General features: G+C 37.4%; 1 protein-coding gene across 3 annotated transcripts in view; it reads left to right on the top strand.

The window, feature by feature from the left end:
* LOC140186793 (peroxidasin homolog) overlaps positions 1 to 15,334 on the top strand; it is a 271,446-nt gene that overhangs the window by 168,577 nt on the left and 87,535 nt on the right. For all 3 annotated transcript variants that reach the window (XM_072241373.1, XM_072241381.1, XM_072241390.1), the window contains exons 5-8: positions 1,372 to 1,443; positions 3,473 to 3,544; positions 8,234 to 8,403; positions 11,162 to 11,279. In XM_072241373.1, the coding sequence (XP_072097474.1) occupies positions 1,372 to 1,443; positions 3,473 to 3,544; positions 8,234 to 8,403; positions 11,162 to 11,279 (432 nt within the window). The remainder of the gene's footprint in view (positions 1 to 1,371; positions 1,444 to 3,472; positions 3,545 to 8,233; positions 8,404 to 11,161; positions 11,280 to 15,334) is intronic.

Raw genomic sequence — 15,334 nt, 5'->3', positions numbered from 1 at the left:
GGATGGGTATGATGTTCAGCTTGTTCAAGTACAGGCAGTCAAGTAATTTCTGTTGCTCCTTGAATTCAGGCTTGCTGGGCGTAAAGTTCAGGCTGCAAGTTCATGACTATCATTCTTAAATTATCCCTTTTTTTATAGATATAAATGAAATGTGACTTTGGAGTTTAGGTAATCATAACCAAGATAAACCGAAATAGTTTGATAACAACCCAAACTGAAGATATTTGTTCTGGCATCCTACTGTGATGAATTTATCTCTGCTGAATGTGACAGTGGATGGAGGGTTGTTGTGAATTGAGGAATTGATGTTGGTCTGGTCCTGTATCAACCATCTCTGTTCCGAGTACGAAGGTTGTTGGTTTAAGCTCCAAACCAAGTATTTGAGCATAAAATCATCAGTGTGGTGTTGAGGAAAAACAGCATCCTAGCAAATACTGTGTTGAATAGTGCCCTTATCAATTTCTTCTGAATATTTCCTTTTTATTCATTAAAATGAAGTTGATGCTTGCAGGTAAGGTCATGTCGCTCCTTAAATGCTTATGATTTAAAGACACAGATAATCATTAATCATATTGATAGACATGGAATTATGTAAACCTGGCATTTTTCCTTTCCTGTACAATCTGCTAGTGTCAAGGTAATACTGATTTTTGCTGCTTTAATTCTGGGGTTATTTAAACTCCTCAGTTGCCAAGATGTGATTTGAAATTGAGTCTGTAGATCATTGATAATGTGCTACTGCTCCCACTAGGGCCTTGTGATATTCTTTCAATGAAATTGGAGTTCTCCTGGAATATTTGCCTTGGAGATCAGACTCTCAGAAAGTAGTTTGCCTGATTCTTGTCTCATTTGTTTTTTTTTGGATTTTGTCCTCTGAAAGGATTTTGTTAATTGTGAGAAAACTGAGATTTGAGGTTTTAAATGCAGCATTTGATTTTCTTTTTAGTTGCTCAGGACTGTCCAGGTTAACTAGTGGAAATTTTGATCCAGTTGACCTATCGTGAAAAGAATGAAAAAGAAGGCTTAGTTTCACACAGCAAAGTTGAAATGAACATTGGTGCATTTTAACTTCTTCTTTAGATTGAGGTTATGGTATTATTTGAAGGATATTTTGATAAACCTCTTTAAAGGAAAGGATTCCCCAAAAATTGAATTGAATTGAATTGACTTTATTACTTACATCCTTCATATACATGATGAGTAAAAATCTTTACATTACATCTCTGTCTAAATGTGCAATGTGCAATTTATAGTAATTTATGATCAATAGTAATGGGAATGGAAGTGATAACTCCCATTGAAAAGCTAGACAAAATGCAACATTGTCTCCTCATTTGCTGTAACTTCTTTAATGTTCTCTTATCCTAACAGATACCTTCACTTCAATAATATAGAAGTGTTAGAATCTGAAACGTTTAGTGATCTTCCAAAACTTGAAAGATTGTAAGTACTTTTCGGTAAAGGTAATTGTTTTTCCAAAGGTGATCATTTTTAATCAGCATGTTTGTAATAGCATTTATTTCAAAATGTACAGATGTTCCTCTGCCTCTGGTTTGATGCATTAGATCAGGAATGGTGAACCGTTATGAGAGCGTGTGCCCGAATTGGCAATAATGTTCTAAAAACATTCTCGTGTACCATGATAATTTTGAGCAGAGACTATCACTGAGTAATGACTTATGGATATTTTTCAAGGAAAAGGGATGAATCCTGTTGTTTAGTGATATGTATTTGTTATCAATAAAGTATAATGGAGATACATTCAAATAAGTGACGTATTTTAGAAATCCTGTTCAAAAACTACTTGTTCTGCCATTTGTGGCCATCATTAATATTCTTTCTTCTACTGTGTTTGTGATCGCTGGGAAAACTTTAATGTGCTGAATAACAAATGACAATCAAAATGGAAAGGAATACACTCTAGTCATAATCCTTTAACTTATTCCCTTTCACTGAGAGGTTTTTCATGTTAAGCAATAAACTAAGTTGAAGCTACCTGAAATAAATGTTATCAAAATATTTGACTGCAAATTTTGTTTCTGACTCCACAAGAAATGTGTTCTTTTTGTTCTTGCCACTTCTGTCACAAAGCCGTTTCTGAAGTTTCATAATGCCACTTTATGGAGGAAGTCCTGCGCTCTGCCGCTTCAGAACATAGATGTATAATGCTTTATCATCCTTTTTAATCATTGTCAAAGCTTTCACTCCACCACTCTTGAAAATGCCTGGTGCTTCTCGTATCATTTGAATGTTTAGTTTCTTTGCTGGCATATCTGATATTCTGAACAAGCTCTGAAGGGCAAACTCAATTTTAAAATATCTCATCGATAAATTCAAATAACATAGTTCTACTAAAATAAATACTTATGGGGTGCTAAACTACAACAATCTTTACCATTATTATCACTGAATATCCAGTGTTTACTCACAAACGACAGAAGAAAAAATATAAGCAGAACAAAGCCAGTGCCAACTAGCCCAACCGTTCACTATCCAAAACCTGATGTGTACACCAGGTCTGGAAGGATTTCAAATCAAAGCGTATCATCCAACATCATGTGTTCTTGCAACTGTCATGATGGCACTAGCTTCCTCTGAAAACATCTCACTGCTCTTAAGTTGTAAAAAATAATTTGCTGCTGCATTTAGCAGTAAAGATAATCATTATGTAAATTTCTATTATGGGTGGGTTTAAAGAATTGAGATGTGGCACTATGTGCCACATGCCAAACATAATTTGTGTGTGTGCCATCCTGACAAATGTGTCATTGGTTCACCACCCCGCGTTAGATGTTGGAATTGTACTGATAATGATGTGCAAATACCTCACTCATGCTGTTAAAAATCTTCTCTTTGTTATTTTATTGTGGAAGTGAATCTGCACAAATTAAGTGTATGAATTTTTATAATAAAATCGTGGAGAGAAAATTTTCTGTCAAAAATATTTATATAATATTTGTATGGAAGTAATGTGTGCCATGTGCAATTGTTTGGCTTTTGTGTGCTGGAAGCCTCTGACATAAAGTCCCATTCCAGAATCTTAAACACAAAATTTTGTCTGAAATTCCAATGCTGTACAACGGGAAAGAAATGCCAACTTTCAGATGGAATTTTAAACCATGAGCTCATCTCCCTTTTTAGTGAATACAAAAGATAGAGTAATATCTTTTTCAAATAATATCCTTGGATTATCTGGGCATAGTTTATCCTTCAATCGCCTTCAGTACAGTATGTGTGAATTTATTGTGCACAAATTAATATTATAATTGCAACTACACTTGTAAACAGAACATGGACTGTAAAATGCTTTGGACTGCTTTCAGGGAGCTTTCAAGAATAAAACCAGAACACTGAATTCTGCAGGTCACAATGAATTTTTAATCCTTCTGAACAAGATGTAGCCATCTTTTATCTTTTCAGTGCTATGAAATGAACTAAATCTGTAAACTAGCTGTTCTTTTTAATTTTGTAGATTCTTGCATAACAATAGATTATCAAGAATACATCCAGGGACCTTCTACCAGCTTGAATCATTGAAAAGACTGTAAGTACAAAGCCACCTGCTGATATTGTCTTGAATTTTTGAGTGTCTAGATGCACTGGCTACTATCTTCCCAATATGTTCTCCTTGCATTGCAGCCCAATTTACAGGCGGTTGCAAAGAACCACGTACAGATTGATTGAAGGAGCAATCCCTAATCTCCCCCACCTGTTTTGATCTGCCTTTGTTGTGTGTTTGCCTCCATCTATCATCTACCTCTTCTTCTGTCTCACCATTCCAACATTTCTCCTGCTCTGTTTGGCAATGTCTACCCCTCTTCAATCCACCAATCATCCACTGGTCCCTGTCACACCATTCCCCCACTTATCATTGTGTTGGCTATCTTCCCTCTCCACTCTCAGTCGTGGTGCAGGGTTTCAGCCTCCAATCTATCAACATTTCTTTTTCCCTCACAAGTGCTGTGTGACCCACAGAATTCATTCAGCAGAGCATTTGTCGCTCCAGATTTCAGCATTTGCAGCCTCTTTTATCTTTGAGTGACTTCATAAGAGATTTGATCACGAGAATTTAGACTAACACTCCAACACTATTCAAGGCGGGTGGTACACAACTGTAAGTGGTCTAGCCTGTTTACATAAAATAATACACAGCAATTTATTTCAAAGAAATGGAAAACAGACTATCTATGGTTTCCACTCACTGTTTGACCCTTGATCAACCTCACACTATTGCAGTTTAGGGGAGCTTGTACATTGAGTTCCACATTCCATACACCTCAAACGTGTACATTAGTTGTGAAGTGCTTTGATCTGGTCTGAGGCCATGAAAAACTCTTTTTAAGTGCAAGTTAGTCTTGGGAACCGATCACTGAGCTTCCCACCCCCACCTGAATTCCTGAGCAACACACAAAATATTGGAGGAACATAGCAATTCAGGCAGCATCTATGGAAATGAATATTCTGTCAATGTTTCGGACCAAGACCCTTCTTCAGGACACCTGGATCGGAATTCCTGATACCAGATTGTTGATAGCAAAATACCTACATTTCTTTTCACTGAAATTTGAAAAATGCTTGACATTCCAGCCAGTCACTTGTAGACCTTTCATATTTTTCTTTAAATATGGATGTGCTTGTTCTGCTGATATCTGTCCCTCAGCCTGAACAAGACACTCAGTGGTCAATTTATTAGGTACCTCCTGTACCTAAAATGTGGTCACTGAGTGTATGTTTGTGGTCTTCTGCTGCTGTAGCCCATCCACTTCAAGGTTCTTCTTGTGCATTCAGAGATCTATTCTAGACTCTGCTATTGTAACACATGTTTATTTGAGTTACTGTCGCCTTCCTGTCTTGAACTAGTCTGGCCATTCTCCTCTGACCTCTCACCTTAAAAAGGTGTTTTTGCCCACAGAACTGCTGCTCACTTTGGGTTTTTTGCACCATTCTCTGTAAACTCTAGAGACTGTTGTGTGTGACTGTTATGCAGTTTCTGAGATACTCAAACCACCCCGTCTGGCACCTACAATTTATCTACAGTCAAAGTCACATTTCTTCCCCATTCTGATGTTTGGTCTGAACAACAACTGAACTTCTTGACGATGTCTGCATGATTTTATGCATTGAGTCGCTACCACATGATTGACTGATTAGATATTTGCATTAACAAGCAGATATACAGGTGTACTTAACAAAGTGACAACGGAGTGTAGATTCAGTTCTACCTTGGTTTACAAGTGTGCCCACATTTCAGGTATTCCCTGTATCTAGTCTCTGCAAAACATAAAGCTTACGTGCCAGGATCTTCCAAGACTAAAACTCTGGCACTATAATTTGAACGCATGACTGGAAAAGAAAGTTTATTAATGACAGAAGAACCATTGCCTTTTTCTTTGATTAATCATTTAATAAAGAGACTTCTTAGAACCTAATTGGTTCTAATATATTTATTATCTGCTCCAAAAATGAACTCATTTATCTACCTTTAGCAGAGCATTTAAATTTGGTGATGAGACCATATGAAAATTTTCAACTAAGCTTCTTTGGGAATCGAGCTGTTATCTGTCTCTGCCAGAAGGGCTTGTGAATTGTGCATAGTTATGCTGGTTAATGATCACAGCTTGTCTGTGAGAAAGCTAACTGTTCTCAATCTATCATGAAGAATTACAAAGTTTGGTCAACTTACTTTCTACCGTTGTACTTTCAATTATTATTTTGTTAAATAGACCATTGACTCTGCTTTGGATGTTGTCATAGGCAAGGTCAACATTCATTGCCAATCCTTAATTTTCCTAAAGAAAGTGATGAGTGAGGCCAGCTTGAACGGTTATATAAATTGTCTATCCATTGTGCATGAGTATAACGTTTGTTTGACAAAGGATTAGAAACATCTCATCTCTTAGGCAAACAATTCATCTGCTGAAATGTGAATCTAAACATTTAGTCTGGAATTGTGGTTTGAAAAGCAGATGTATATTTTTCCACAACAACTTATTCTATCTTATTCCTACATTAGTAATCAACTAAAATAAATATGTTGGTTGGGGAATTTTTCCATTGAAGAACTTAACTGTATTTAAAATTAAAACATTACCAACTAACTTCATTGGCCAAAAACAACGATTGTTTTAGTTGATTTTCAAAACACTTCAGAGAATCTAAGAATACGATTAGTCATAGTCATACTTTATTGATCCCAAGGGAAATTTGGTTTTGTTACAGTTGCATCAACCAAGAACAGAGTATAAATATAGCAATATAAACCATAAATAATTAAATAATAATATGTAAATTATGCCAGTAAATTATGAAATAAGTCCAGGACCAGCCTATTGGCTCAGGGTGTCTGACCCTCCAAGGGAGGAGTTGTAAAGTTTGATGGCCACAGGCAGGAATTACTTCCTATGACACTCTGTGTTGCATCTCGGTGGAATGAGTCTCTGGTTGAGTGTACTCCTGTGCCCAACCAGTACATTATGTAGTAGATGGGAGACATTGTCCAAGATGGCATGCAACTTAGACAGCATCCTCTTTTCAGACACCACCGTGAGAGAGTCCAGTTCCATCCCCACAACATCACTGGCCTTACAAATGGGTTTGTTGATTCGGTTGGTGTCTGCTACCCTCAGCCTGCTGCCCCAGCACACAACAGCAAGCATGATAGCACTGGCCACCACAGACTGGTAGAACATCCTCAGCATCGTCCGACAGATGTTAAAGGACTTCAGTCTCCTCAGGAAATAGAGACGGCTCTGACCCTTCTTTTAGACAGCCTCAGTGTTCTTTGACCAGTCCAGTTTATTGTCAATTCGTATCCCCAGGTATTTGTAATCCTCCACCATGTCCACACTGACCCCCTGGATGGAAACAGGGGTCACCCATGCCTTAGCCCTCCTCAGGTCCACCACCACCTCCTTAGTCTTTTTCACATTAAGCTGCAGATAATTCTGCTCACACCATGTGACAAAGTTTCCTACCGTAGCCCTATACTCAGCCTCATCTCCCTTGCTGATGCATCCAACTAGGGCAGAGTCATCCGAAAACTTCTGAAGATAGTAAGACTCTGTGAAGTAGTTGAAGTCCGAGGTGTAAATGGTGAAGAGAAAGGGAGACAAGACAGTCCCCTGTGGAGCCCCAGTGCTGCTGATCACTCTGTCTGACACACAGTGTTGCAAGCACACGTACTGTGGTCTTATTTAAGTTATTCTCTATAAAGGAAATCTAATATTAAAGCCACAATTTAAGACTAAATGGGAATATTCATTTTTCAATAAATGAATTATTTGACTAGAAAAATGTAACATTTATAATCTTCTGCCATGCAAAAGAAATGCCCTCGTATGTAATGGAAAAACTCAAATTCACCCAGAAATTCAAGATGACATGCAAAGTCTCTGCTAAGAAGTCATGGGTGATGCAAAGGAACACTTTATCAGCAGTTAAACAAGGTGAATCACTTCTTGAGGCTAATTTGAAATGGTCAATAAATGTTAGCCTTCACTTTCTTTTGTTCAGTTCTCATGAACAAATGAAGAGCTGCTTCTCTCTTCACAGATACCCCCTAACTTGCTCTGTATTTTTAACACACTCTACATTGCAGGTCTGAAGTGTTTCTGAGTTTATAGATTTTGCTTGATGGTTTTTTTCCCCCAATTGCCAAACAAATCCTAGGAGTTACAGTAAAAGTAGCTCCTGGCATTAAGCTAGATAGGCTAACAAAACTATGAATTGTTCCATTTTTCTACATAAGACATTCAGTTTTACCATCCTTTTGGAAAATGTTCAGAGCTATATTATTAATGTAACTCAAGCCATAAAGCAGCACAAATATAATAAGAGTATTGTTACAACACGATGTTTGGTAATCATCTGAAATAATCATTGAATTGTGTAATGTTGAAAATCTGATAGTTAAAGGACCTTCAGGGAATAGTATTCATGATACAATAAAATTTAATATCAATAATAAAATTATTTGATTCATTCTGAAACCATGATCTTAAATATAGATAAATATAAACAAACTATCAAGACACAGGGTGTGAGAGAGCTCTGGTTAATTGGGAAAAGCAATTAAAAGATGTTACTGTAAACCTGTAATGACTAACGTTTGAAAAATTAATATACAGTTTATGTTGTAGATGTTGAATCTTCTAGAATGTTTAATAAAAGTTGTATTTTTATCCAGGCTGAAGCTTCCATACGTTTAAACTTCTATGGTAATGTTATTTTACAGTCGCTTAGATTCCAATTCATTGATCTGTGATTGTGAGTTGATGTGGCTAGCAGAGCTGCTAAAGAAATACGCTGAACATGGTAATGCCCAGACAGCTGCCACCTGTGAGCATCCCAGTCGGCTTCAGGGACGTTCTATAACAACTGTAACAGCGGAAGAGTTTAATTGTGGTAAGGTGAATTAAAGCACCACACTTATTTTACTTTTAATAACATAAATTTACCACTCCCACTTTCATAAATGGCTTGGGTGTTTAGACGTACTGTAATGGTTGGATAAGGTTTGGAACTCAGCAAGGGAAGCAAAGCAATTAGGCAGTCAGCCCAGTATCTCAGTAGTGAGCATACTGGGTTGGGTGCAGTGAGAGCCGGTGTCATGAGGACAGAGCAGGAGGGTAAAGTTCTTATAGGTGTGAAGAGAATTAGCTTCCCATGTCTGGCAATCCACAGCACAACAGCAAAATCTTATCTAGAATGAGTGTAAGCACCAGCATGAAGGGAAAAATATCTCCCCTGTCATTGGCCAGAAATAAAGCCCTTTTCCAGATTGGAACTAAGGTATGGACTGTGATCATTGGAGGGTTGGTTCAGCCTTGTGGGATTGTTCTACTTGTGTGTGTTGTACAGGTTGAGTACCCATTATCCAAAATCCAAGGTCTCTGTGCACCACAGACAGTTCTGAGATGTGACCTCACATATGTAATGAAAAGAAGTTAATGAAAAAATAGAAAAACACTGCATAAAACAAAAAATGAAGATCTCAGTCGCGTATTGTCAGCGTCAGAGTGAACATATGCCACCTAACCGTACGCTGACCATGAAACAAGCGAAGATCTATCACGGCAAACTGAAAATTGAAGGTAATTGTGAATATTCAGCTGGCTGGTTGCAGAAATTTAAGATAAGGCATGACAATAAAGTTTTAAAGCATCTGCTGATCACAGAAATCTAGCACCAGAGCAAGTCTATGATGCTGATTGTTTTTATACCTTACATAATGTATTGAAATTTTAAAGCATTGCTGATGAAAATCTAACACCAAAACAAGTCTATGGTGCTGATCATCTTTATACCGTACATAAAACCTAAAAAAAAGTAAAATCCAAATACAGTGTTTCATAACGTTTTAATCAAAGCACAGTATTGTAGGTGGAGACTGAGAGCATGCCGTTGTTTGTTGCTGTTCAACATCTGATTCAGGTGTTTCCCCATGTTACTGTGCTGCTTTTGTTACCCTGCACACATTATAGTTTCATTATATTAATGGTATGTAATAATTTTTACTGTTAAGTAATATGTGTGATGAACAAGTGAAAGGTGAAGACTGCTTACCAGTAGCACATAAATTCAGAGTCAGAAATTATGGCAATCCCAAGTTATCTCATTACATACTCCAAAATCCAAAAAAATCTGAAATCCAAAACACTTCTGGCTCCAAGCATTTTGTATAAGGGGTACTCAACCTATATTATCAAAAGCCCTTCAGTACTTTTAGCTCCATTCTCCATGTCAAAGTTAGCTCAAGACTTTGTAAGAATGAGGTTTAATCTGTTGCTTTTATAGGTATATAAATTATACCTTAAATGAGAAATCAGAGCATGCTTCTTAAATGTTAGAGTCTGTAATCAGACAGATTGATCTTTGGGCATGACATTCAGCCTTAGGAGGAAAATGATTTAAAACATACACAGAGGTCCAGTCAGGAAAGTGTGAGCCAAGTTTTAGCAGGTCTATTTGAGCTGCAGGATACCCAGCAGCTGACACAGTGATAGAACTGAAAAGACCAAAATCTTTCAAAAGTCATGAAAGAGAAACTCAGCTTAATTATTACTGGAAATTGTTGAAACACAAAGGAAGTGGTTGAATCAATTGCATTGGCCATTGGTGACTGTGAGCACTTGAGTCATGAATCATTGAAGATGCTGCGTGACTCAAAGTGCAACTTGCTTTGAGTTCCAAACCAAAGAACACTTCGTATTATTCTGCCAGTTTAACCTGTTGTAGAAGATTCCTCATATTTCCACCGGGCTTCTCAGGAGACCATGGACTGGATTGATAATGTGGACATTCAAGTGTGAGTTTGAGGGAGATAGGACAAGCAGAGTATGTTGCAGGGCTTATTGGCTAGAGCACATCGAAAAGGAGTGATGTCTCATATAAAGCACTTGTCCAGCTATTGGTGCAGTGTTCTTTACTTCACAAAAGAGTGATATCCTTGCCTGGATGAATCTCAAGAAATAAAATAATCAATAAATGGATGAGGCAGAAAAGCTTTGTGGAAAAAGGATTGCTGATATATTTTCATTAGAAGATTTCTAACCAGCTGATTTGTGTGTACTTAATGTATAACATTTTAGACTAAAGGTGATTTTATTTTTATTTGACCCAAGGTGGTCCCTGAGAGCGTATTTAATACTTAGCTACTGACTTGGCCTGACTCAAAGTGCTGCTCAGGCGCTCAATATGTGTCCACGTTTAAGTGTTGCATGGTGAGAAAAGTTTTCAGGTTGTAAATTTGTGACAGCTCAAACATAGCTTTGGTTCAAACATTTAGGTTTATGCCACATAAGGCAATGAACTGAGGTTTCATACTAGATACTGTGCTAAAATCACAAGCTTAGCAATGCAACCTTCTGTTTCTAATGTCTGATTGTTCTCAACTGAAGACGACATTGGGTGCTCTGCAAGATGCCTACAAAGGGTTCAAGTGCATGTGATAACACTGCTAATGTCAGAGATTGATGGTTCAGATTCATAAGGGAAGATTAGTTATTTTAGGCTGGAGGGATTATGGAATGCCAGTTACTTCCATTGACACAATCTTAGCACAGTACTAGTTAGTGTCAACCTTTAAAATAATTTCTGTTATTTTTCCTGCTTGGGGGAAAAAAAAGCAATTTGAACTCACTGTTGCCCTTGCTTCCTATAGAAAGGCCTCGTATTACTTCTGAGCCACAGGATGTAGACGTTTCACTGGGAAATACAGTTTACTTCACCTGCCGGGCAGAGGGCAATCCGAAGCCCAACATCATCTGGTTGCACAATAAGTGAGTACCCGGGGAGAGAATCTGACACAACCGTGGAGTCATTACAAATGCTGAGCAAAAATTATAAATTGCCTCCAGTAAAGAATGCATAAAATTATTGTAATTTCAAAATGTTTCAGAAATACATCAATGCAATTTAACAAAAAAATGGCATTGTGCATTTGAAAATTATCCTAATATGATGTAGAAGAATGTTGGTTCATTTCCGGGTGTGTCACGGTCCACTAGGAAATTGAACTCCTGATTCCTTAGGAGAATTTTCACTTGATGCACATCATTGCATCAGATTGAAATTTTCTCATCTATTTGTGCCTGTCATTCCTTGATACAGTTCAAGGTAGTGCATCGGGCCCATATATCAAAGGATAAACTAGTGCGTATTTTCTCCAATATCAATCCTATTTGTGACAGATGTAATACTGAGCTGGCCACTCTAGCTCATATGTATTGGTCTTGTATAAAGCTAGATAACTTTTGGAGAGACTTTTTAAAATATTTATGATTTTCTACAAACTACAGCGTAGAAGAAAGAAATCAATAGTATAAATAGAAGGATCATTGCAATACAGACAAAAATAGTAATAATACATATCTTAACAAATGAGCAAGTCACCCATATTAAAAATGAAAAATTAGAAAGGAAAGCACCCAACCAACCTACTATCCAACTCCAAGCCAACCATTATATTATAAATACAAATATTTGAAAAGACATTTGAGATAAACTTTTATCACCCCAGAACTATATATTGTAGTAAAAAGAGAAATGAATAATAATTTTAAAAAAGCAGCCTGCCACCTAGTCAAAGAATCAAAGAAAACAGGAAATGCGGGATCTGACTATCAAGGGTAGAAAAAAAAATACACCTGTCAGTCTAGGTGAGATTTATGAAAATATTCAAGAAAAGGTCCCCACACCTTGTGGAACTTTATGTCCGAATTAAAAAGTGAATAGTAAATCTTTTCAAGATCTAAACAAGACATAATATCCCTAAGCCATTGAACATGGATAGGGGGAACTGTATCTCTCCACTTAAGGAGTACTGCACGTCTAGCTAAAAGAGAGACAAAACACGATGTTCGTGGTTTAGCCGGGATCAAATGTTTGTCAGAGTCTCGAGAAATACCGAAAAGAGCGACCAAAGGATCAGGTTCCAAATGACAATTTAATATAGAAGATAAAGTTAAAAAAACATCTTTCCAAAATTTTTCCAATGTAGCACAGGCCCAATACATATGAATAAGGGAAGCCTCACCACCTTTGCATTTGTCACACCAGGGACTAATATCAGGATAGAAATTTGCCAATTTGGTTTTAGACATATGAGCCCTGTGGATAACTTTAAACTGCAAAAGGCAATGACGAGCACATAAAGAAATTGAATTGACTGACTTAAGAATTGAATCCCAAACCTCGTCGGACAAAGAAAAACCTAAGTCATGCTCCCAAGCAGTTTTAATTTTATCATAAGGGACTCATCTGAGATTCATAAATTTGACATGAATAAGAAATTAAACCTTTCCCCAAGGGGTTCATTTGAAGAAACAAGTCTACAACATTTTTATCCGGTTGTTCAGGAAAATGTGGTATTAAAGGGCTAATGAAATATCTAATTTGAAGATATCTTTAAAAAAATGAGTATTCAGTAAATTAAACTGAAAATGAGATATTTTTAAAATACTATCCAAAGTTTTTGACCTGGATCTACAACCAAATTTGCTTACGGCAATTTTTGGGATTATCCCATCAGAAGCAGGAAATATTCCTGTTTCCGCTCAACGTATGATAACCTTTTTGACCTTATTGGCTAGGAGAGCCATTTTATTGAAGTGGAAGGATTCTAATTCACCTACGGTCTTTTATTGGCTCTCCTCCATTATGTCCTGTTTAGAGAAAATAAGAAGTTGGACATTTGATACATCCTTTAAATTCTGGCAACCTTTTATCCAATATTTTCATTTAATTTGATATATCACTCTTTGAATCTTATTTTTCAAAGTTTTAGATTTGATCAGAAAGTCTTTTTTTTCTTTTTTTTTTGGTCGTATCCTCAAAATGGACTGCCCAGTCCCTTATTTTTTGGTTTTGTTCTTTTTTTATATCGCGTAGTGGAATTTTTTTCTCTTCATTTAAAACTCAAAGTTTTTTCTTTTCTCTTCATAAACTGCTAAGAGAAGAATTGCTATTTTCATTTTTTCATTATATATTTTATATTAGTTTAGTAATATCTATGATTTTGACAATGTCTATCTTAATCTTAGTTTATATTGTTACTGATATATATATTTGAGATAATTCTCCTCTTGATTGTATTCATGCTCCTTTTAAATCAATAAAAAGATTAATAAAGAAAGAAAGAAATTTTCTCCAGACGGCATCTTCAGCAGTACGATACCTAAAATTAGTCCCCTGCATGATTTTTAGCCACACTTACCTGAAAAACAATAGACGTATTTACTCACAGAGCAATGAGTCTTTACTAATATTGTTTCTTCAAAAGTGTGGCTTGAACTGCATTCTTTGTCCTCACTGACATCTGTGACTTCCTATGACCTTATCTATAAACATGTGACCTATTGTGACTTGACTGCTTTGGCCATGGAGGTCAGAATCATGGTCGCTCTCCAGTTCATAGCCTCAGCATCATTCCAGGTTGCTATTGCTGATGTCTACTTCATCTCACAGTTTGCTGCTCACTCTTCTCATCGGAAGATCTCCAAAGCTGAATACACAAGCAGAGAAGATTTCTTCCGTTTTTCTTTCAGCCCACAGGAAGGAGTCAAGCAAGCGCAAACACTATATCCACCCTTCATTCCCCCCAAAAAACAGCATTTCTGGATTGTGTTCATGTAGTATTAGTTCTTCGGTAATGTCTTTGATGTAATCCTGCCTGGAACCTCAGGCCCTAGCCTGACCAATCAAAATGCACCTGTTGTACAAAGAGGGTGTGCCTCTGAAAGGTCCCATTCCTCACTAGCCTGTTCAATTACATCTAACTGTGAGGGAAAATTCTCTTACTTTCTTTCCATCATTGCAGCAACCATTCATTCAAGAGCAACACTTCTCTATAGCTGGAATAGTGTTGCTTATATTTTGATAAGCCCATTTATGGGCTTGGAGGCTAGATCGGAGCTGGCAGGCTAAATATTGGCAAATACAATAACACTTGTAACAAGTCAGTGGAGAACACTGAGCTGAAACTAACAAAGTAGGCATCATACGTGAAGATCCATCAACGTTGTTCTGTAAATCTCACAAACGAAAATCTTGATTTTCATGGGACTTTCAAAAGAACCCCAACACTTCCTCCGCTACGTTGATGACTGCATTGGTGCTGCTTCATGCACCCACACACAGCTCATCAATTTTGTCAACTTTGCCTCCAACTTCCACCCTGCCCTTAAATGCACTTGATCCATTTCTGACACCTCCCTCCCCTTTCCTGAACTCTCTGTCTCCATCTCTGGAGACAAACTGTCTACCAACATCTTTTATAAACCTACCAATTCCCATGGTTATCTTGACAATACCTCTTCCCACCCTGCCTCCTGTAAAAATGCTATTCACTTTGCTCATTTCCTTCGTCTCCACTGCACCTGTTCCCAGGATTCACTTTCCTTTCCGGACATCAGAGATGCAATCCTTCTTCAAAGAACGAAGATCTCCTGTATCTGCAGCTGCATCTTCACCATTTCCTGAACATCTGCGCTCACCCAATTTTCCTGCCATCTTGACAGTGATAGAGTTTCTCTTGTCATTACTAACCATCCTTTAAGCCTCTGCATTGAACAACACACACAAACTGTTGGAGGAACTCAGCAGGCCAGGCAGCATCTATGGAAAAGAGTAAACAGTCAACATTTTGGGCCGAGACTCTTCATCAGGCCATCCAACACATCATTCTGCACGACTTACGCCATCTCCAAAAGGATCCTACCACCAAATGTACCTTTACCTTCCCTTCTCTCTCCACTTTCTGCAGGGATCACTCCTTCCATGATTCCCTTGTCCATTTGTTCCTCCTCACTAATCTCTCTCCTGGCACATAAGCCTG

This window comes from Mobula birostris, chromosome 2 (assembly GCF_030028105.1).
Source record: "Mobula birostris isolate sMobBir1 chromosome 2, sMobBir1.hap1, whole genome shotgun sequence".
Lineage (NCBI taxonomy): Eukaryota > Metazoa > Chordata > Chondrichthyes > Myliobatiformes > Myliobatidae > Mobula > Mobula birostris.
Note: the sequence above shows the minus strand (reverse complement) of the source record. Positions and strands in the feature narration are given on the sequence as shown.